Genomic DNA, 7,246 nt, shown 5'->3' on the forward strand with positions numbered 1-7,246 from the left:
AACACGTTTCCAACACATGGGTTTCCTCCCAAGAAGCGCTTGATTTAACGTCGCAACACGATGATGTTGCCCCTCTTAGCGAATCAGTGGTGGAGGTTTGTACATGACTATCTTTGAGTTTGAATTGTTCTACCCATTTCTTTTCTCCAATAGTTCCAAGGTAATGCTTCACCCTTTGGCCATTTACTTTGAAGGTTCAAGTCCTATCCTCATATTTTAATTTAATAGTGCCATACGAAGACACACTAACAACTTTGAATGGGCCAGACCATTTGGATTTGAGTTTGCCTGGAAAGAATTTCAACCTTGAGTTGAAAAGTAAGACCACCACTAGATTTCAATTCCCGCTTCAAGATATTCTTGTCATGAACAAACTTCATTCTTTCTTTATACATGGCTGCATTCTCATAGGCATGGAAACGAAACTTTCCATCTCATTAAGTTGTGTCATCCTTAGATTAGCAGCTTTGGCCCAGTCAAGGTGTAACTTTTTCAACGCCCACATGGCTTTGTGTTCAAACTCCACTGGAAAGTGAAAACCCTACCAAAAACCAACCGGTAGGGTGAGGTGCCAATGGGTGTCTTAAATGCAGTTGGATAAGCCCACAATGCATCATCTAGCTTTCTTGACCAGTCGGTCCTGTTGGCATTAACAGATTTTGCTAGAATATTTTTGATCCCTCGGTTGGAGACTTCAACTTGACCGCTTGATTGAGGATGATAAGGGGTGGACACCTTGTGCTTATCTTCATATTTCTCAAGCAACCCTGCAAAAGCTTTGTTACAAAAGTGAGAACTGCCATCACTAAGGATGGCTCTTGGGGTTCCAAACTGAGTAAATATGTTCTTCTTCAAGAAGGTGGTTACACTCCTTGCCTCATTGTTTGGAAAGACAATTGCTTCGACCCTGTTTGCGACATAATCCATTGCTACCAAGATATATGTCATGTTGTAAAAGCTTACGAAGGGACCCATAAAATCTATCACCACACATCAAATATATCTACCTCCATCACAAAAATCATAGGCATCTCATGCCTTCTAGGAATTGACCCTTGTATTTGACATTGATCACATGCCTTGACCATTAGGTTTGCATTTTGGTAGATCGATGGCCAATAATAGCCACATTCAAGCACTTTTTCCGTTGTACGATTTCCACCATGGTGACCCCTAACTGGAGAGTCATGACATTATTTGAGAATTTAAGTTACCTCATCTTCCGGAACACAAACCGAATGATGTTGTCGGCGCAAATCCAGAATAAAAAAGGTTCATCCTAATAGTATTGCCTACAATCCCGCAAGAACTTTTTCTTTTGATAAACTTCCAATTCGTCGGGGATAAGGTCACTAGAAGTTAGCGATGTCGGCATACCAAGGAGTTTAGGTTCTAGATATTGCCAAAAGGTGTTCATCTGGGAAGGCATCACTAATTTTAAGATCTTCTTTTGGTCTCCCTGACTCTTCAAGCCTAGATAAGTGATCCGCAGCTTAATTTTTTGTCCCTTTCAGATCTTTGAATTCAAAGTCAAACTCTTGTAACAAAAGAACCCATTGAATTAATCTCGGTTTAGTATCCTTCTTATTCATAAGGTAGCGGAGAGCAGCATGATCGGTGTAGACTATCACCTTGGATCCCAACAAATAGGCTCGGAATTTTTCAAAAGCATAGACAATGGCAAGCAGTTCTTGCTCAGTTACCGTGTAATTCATTTGTGCACCATTGAGTATTTTGCTTACATAATAGACATGATGAAGAATCTTGTTGTGTCATTGACCAAGCACTACCCCAATAGCCACACCACTGACGTCACACATGAGTTAAAATGGAAGAACCCAATCAGGTGTGACAATAATAGGTGTCGTGGTGAGCCTTGCGTTAAATTCCTCAAAAGCCTTGAGGCACTTCTCATCAAACACAAATTTAGCATCCTTTTCTAGGATATTTCACATGGAGCTTGCAATTTTTGAGAGGTCCTTGATGAATCGCCGATAGAAACCGGCATGCCCTGAAAAGCTCCGGACACTTTTGACCAAATTGGGAGGAAGAAGCTTGGAAATTACTTCAATCTTTTCTCGATCAACCTCAATTCCTTGCTTGGAGATTTTGTGGCCAAGAACAATACCCTCATCCACCATGAAGTGACATTTTCCCCAATTGAGCACAAGGTTTGTCTCCTCACATCTTTTGAGTACTTGCCTAATATTATCAAGGCAATGCTCAAAGAAATCACCAACTACAAAGAAGTCATCCATGAATACTTTTATAAATCCTCCACCATGTACGAGAAAATCGACATCATGCACCGTTGAAATGTAGCCAGGGCATTGCATAGCCCAAATGGCATCTGTCTAAAAGCAAAGGTCCCATACGGACTTGTGTCGTCTTCTCTTGGTCCTCTAATGCTATGTTGATTTGGTTGTAGCCGAAGTAACCATCCAAGAAGCAATAAAACGATCTTCCCACTAGCTGATCAAGCATTTGATTAATAAAAGGCATAGGGTAATGGTCTTTTCAAGTAGCACTATTGAGCTTCCGATAGTCCATGCAAACTCTCCACCCGGTCAATGTCCTTGTTGGAATGAGTTGATTTTTATCATTTTGAATCACGGTCATGCCTCCCTTCTTTGGCACACATTGCACCGGACTCACCCAAGGACTATCGGCAATAGGGTAGACAACACCGACATCCAACCATTTTATAATTTCTTTCTTCACCACTTCTTGCATGGAGGGATTTAACCTCCTTTGATGCTCCACACTAGGTTTTCTCTCTTCATCTAGTTGGATTTTGTGCTCACAAATACTGGTGGGAATCACTCGGATATCCGCTATAGTCCAACCAATGGCCCGTCTATGCTCCCTCAAGGTCTCCAATAAGTGTTCAACCTGTACATCATTTAACAAAGAGGAAATAATTATGGGTAGAGTTTCATTATAGCCAAGAAATTTATACCTTAAGTGCGACGGAAGTGGCTTGAGCTCAAGTTGTGGCAGCTTGACGATTGAAGGTTTAGCGGGAGGAGTGGCTTTATTATCCATGTCAAGAGAAAGCTTCTTTGGTGCATAAGTGTAGGAACCCATCCCTTCCAATGCATTCACCATTTCCACATATCCTTCTACGTCCTCACCATCAAAATTTATCAAAATCGCCGCCAATGCCTCACCAAGGCATTCTTATTTCATCTTTACCTAAACAACATCCTCTATCACATCAACAACATCAATGACCGAGATACTCTCGTATGCATTTGGCAATTTCATACCCTTACTTGCTTGAAAGGTAACTTCTTCGTCATTAACCTGGAATTTAATCTCATTTCTTTTCGAGTCCATGATTGCTCTCCCGGTAGCAAGGAATGATCTCCCCAAGATGATAGGGATCTCTTTATCCACTGAACAATCAAGAATAACAAAATTGGCGGGGAGGAGAAACTTCCCCACATTCACAAGCACATCATCCACTATCCTCACCGGTCGCTTTATCAAACAGTTGGCCATTTGCAATCTCATACTTATAGGCCTAGGAATTCCCAATACCACTTGCTTGTAGATATCAATAGGCATTAAGTTGATGCTATCCCCATTATCACAAAGAGCTCGTGCAAAGTCACGCAATCCAATAGTGCATGAAATGGTGAAAGCCCCCAGATCCTCTTTTTTTTGGACGATAATTGTTGCAATGATAGAGCTAACCCGGTGGGTGACACTCACCACTTCATTCTTGGTGGTTTTATTTTAGTGATCAATTCCTTCAAGTACTTAGAAAAATTGGACATCTATTGAAATGCTTCCACAAACGGAATGTTTACCGATAATTGCTTTAGGATGTCATAGAACTTATCGAGTTTGCTATCATCAACCCTTCTAGCTAGTCTTTGAGGAAATGGAGGAGGTCTAGGAATCAGTGCTAGAGGTTTTGTTGCCTCTATTACTTTTTCCTCAACCTCTTCACGGCTCACATCTTGAGCTTTCACCTTCTTCGGGGTTCTTTCAACTTCAATAACATTTGGTACCTCAACTTGCGACTCATCTTCTTGTTCAACATCTTCCACTTCGGCCACCCGTTCACTCTCACTTTGAAGTAGTTTCCCACTTTGAGTTGTAATGGCCATACAATGAGAGGTTGGGCCACTCCAACTACCTTTTAGGTTTGCAATTATATCACTTGGGAGTGTGCCTTTTTGCTTCTGGTTTTGTTCTCTTGATAAATCCCTCATTTGCATCTCCAACTTTTGAATAGATGCGGTGTGAGAACCCACAAGCTCGGTCAAATTTTTCATTGAGGCGTCAGACCTCTCTTGGTTTTCCAATACTATTTCAATCATGTTTTTCAAATTGGAATCACTTGAAGAACTCTCCTTCCAATGTGGAGAGTTAGACTATTTCCCCTTTGGTGGAATATAGGGGTTTGAACTCCGATTTGCAAAATTGTTTTTTTTGTTGTTACTCCAATTTCCTTGATTAGAACTACCTTGGTCGTTTCGCCATTATTGGTTACCTTGCCCTTGCGGGTTAGGTCTCCATTGGTGTTGTTGTCCCGAGACTTGGTAGTTTTGTCTTTGATATCCTTCTTGTGAATTGTTAACATAATTTGATTCTTCGTATTCCTCATTTGACATTGGTTGCACATCTTCCACAGCATTCACTTTCTTTGTTTAGCTTTCAGTGAACATTGTTTTCAACACATTGACATTGGTAGCAAGCCCGACAATTACTTGATCTTTTTCTTGATTCTCCTTAATCAAGTTGGTCAAAGAAGGAGTACCATATGAGATTCCACCCGTGGTGTCTTTCGAACGCCAAGCTTGGTTGTGTTCGGCCATCTTGTTGAGAATTTAAGTGACCCTTGCAAATGTTTTATCCATGAATGATCCATCCGCCGCATTGGCTATGGATTGATTCATAGGATCCAAGCCCATATACAACTTCTCCAACAAAATAGTGTTCGGAAACCCATGATTCAGTGATCTCACCAAATATAGATTGAATCTAGCCCATTCCTCATGTCAGTGTTCCCCCGGTAATTTCTTGAAGAAGAAAATTTTATCCCGAAGCTCGGATTTCTTGCTTTGTGGGAACCATTTTACTAGGAAAGCTCGCACAAGTTCGGCCCAAGTATGGATGGATTTAGGAGGTAGGTTTTGGATCAATTCTCTTGCCTCTACGACTAAAGAGTATTTGAACACCCTCAACCTTAGGGCATCATGCGAGACATGATTTTGCTTATGCATCGCACACACACCCAAAAGGTTTCTGAGATGTTGTGTCAGATCATCGTCGGTGGAATTTCGGAAGAACCCCTCCGACTTTAGCATTAGGATTAGACTATGTTCCACTTTGAAGGTAGCAACGTCAACTCTAGGAGGGACAATGGCGTTTGTATCCTCAATATACTTATCTATATCCGCAAACACATTCTCTTCTCGCCCATGCTTACCGAATGACACCAAGCAAAGCAAGCAAAATGTGATGGAATAGAAGAAGACATAAAGTAAAACACACACTAGTTAGTTATTTCAAAATCGTATTCCCCGACAACGACGTCAAAATTTTATACGCTCAAATTATACCTATATAAATGGTGTAAGGCGGTCGATGTCAAATATAATAACTTAACTAGGTTGGGGTCGAATCCCACAGGGAATAGGTGTGAAAAGGTTACTTGAATAGTGTGTAACTTGATTTAAGCCGAATTCTATTTCGTTAGTTTGGAAAGAGTTTTGTAATTGTGAACTGTTAATAAAAGCTATTTTGTTAAGAGAAATGATTAATTTGATTAAGAAACCAAGGTTGTGTCCCCGTCAATAGAATATAATGCTATCGGTTTTCATATGATATATTTCTAATTGGAAGTCCTTTGATATGCAAATGGTTCCTAAATGACTACCCAATATTTTCCAATAATTAGGTAGTATTTCCTCTTTATGATTTTCTAAAATATAAAAGAGTTACAATTAAGAACACCTAATTTATGCCAAGTAGAACCCATTTATTCCTAAGCGATTCTATTAAACAAGGTTTAAAGACTTGAGTTCTTGCTATTCCATTCTACCAAACCCTAACCCACTTTTCCAAGTAAAAGATAGAGTAAAATGGCACTAGTTAATGTTTGCAACCATCAACCATAAATGAAGCATGATAAATGAATAGAAATCAACCAATCATTATATATATATTCAATAGTAAACATCCATTAACATTACACCCACTTAGGGTCCACAACCTTAGTATTTAAAGTTAGCTACTCATACAAAAATACAAGAATAAAGGAAAAAATAAAGTCATAAAAGCTTACAAAGAGGACAAAATCTTGGAATCTCTCTCAAAAAGCTCCAAAGTAAATGGTGTATTCAATGCTCTAAGTGTAGCCTCTTTTTCAGACAAGATCTCCAACAAAAATCCTAGTCATTCTATTTATAATGGCCCAAAATTTATGGACAAAATGTGATAAAAATGACCCTTCAGATTAAGTCTGCAACCGCATAATGGGCCGCAAAACAAATTTGTGGCCCACACATCTACAACCATGCCGCAGATCTGATCACAACGTTTTCCAGTTCTCCCTCGCATATTGATTATGCGGTCCGCATACTGATTTCGCGGCCGCATAGTGTACTGTAGATTCATCTTCACTGGAAGTACTATTTCATTTGTGCGGCAACTTCACGGTCCACATAAGAGTTTTGCAACAACATAATGAGCCGCATATTTGACTCTCTAATATTGGGATGGCCTGGTTAGATCTGTGATGGGTCTTCGGTCCGCACATCACTTCTGCGGTCGGAGATCTGTCGCATATCTGCCTTTTCATGTTTTTGTCATCTTTTTCATGTTCTTGGTTCTTCAAGTCCGATTTTTTGCAAAACACCAAAACTACATAAGAAATGACTTATGATACTTTAAAAGATGAGCTAAAGTCTATGCAATTAGTATCAAAAGTGCCGCATTTATATGGCACATCAAGTCCTTTTTAGTCCGGTTACGCCAAGTTCTACTAAGACCAGGTACAACCGAGGCCTCTAGAGGCTTGGTACAACCGATTCCTCTACGAGGCCGGGTTTGGAGTGGTGTGTGAAGTGAGGCTACTGAGTCCTCTTGAGGCTTATTATGCCAAGTTCTGCTGAGATCAGGTACAGCCGAGACCTCCTGAGGTCGGGTACGATCGAGTCCTCTACGAGACTGGGTATGGAGTAAAGTGTGATGATATACCCCAAAGAGTGGCTGAATAGGTATGTGTGTA

General features: G+C 40.3%; 3 protein-coding genes across 3 annotated transcripts; all 3 read right to left on the reverse strand.

Annotated features, from left to right (window-relative positions):
• Positions 1–492: 492 nt before the first annotated feature.
• On the reverse strand, positions 493–927 carry LOC138893925 (uncharacterized). The gene has a single exon (XM_070178594.1). It carries the CDS (start codon positions 925–927, stop codon positions 493–495), a length of 435 nt encoding a protein of 144 aa, XP_070034695.1.
• A 1,022-nt stretch (positions 928–1,949) lies between these two features.
• On the reverse strand, positions 1,950–3,108 carry LOC138893926 (uncharacterized). The gene is made up of 2 exons (XM_070178595.1): positions 2,656–3,108; positions 1,950–2,354 (listed from the first exon to the last, which is right to left on the reverse strand). Exons 1-2 carry the CDS (start codon positions 3,106–3,108, stop codon positions 1,950–1,952), a joined length of 858 nt encoding a protein of 285 aa, XP_070034696.1.
• Positions 3,109–3,195: 87 nt separating this feature from the next.
• Positions 3,196–3,570, reverse strand: LOC104108542 (uncharacterized). Its single transcript, XM_009617608.2, has one exon. The coding sequence runs from the start codon at positions 3,568–3,570 to the stop codon at positions 3,196–3,198; it is 375 nt and encodes a 124-aa protein (XP_009615903.2).
• Between the last annotated feature and the right edge of the window lie 3,676 nt (positions 3,571–7,246).

This window comes from Nicotiana tomentosiformis, chromosome 6 (genome assembly GCF_000390325.3).
Source record: "Nicotiana tomentosiformis chromosome 6, ASM39032v3, whole genome shotgun sequence".
Classification (NCBI taxonomy): domain Eukaryota; kingdom Viridiplantae; phylum Streptophyta; class Magnoliopsida; order Solanales; family Solanaceae; genus Nicotiana; species Nicotiana tomentosiformis.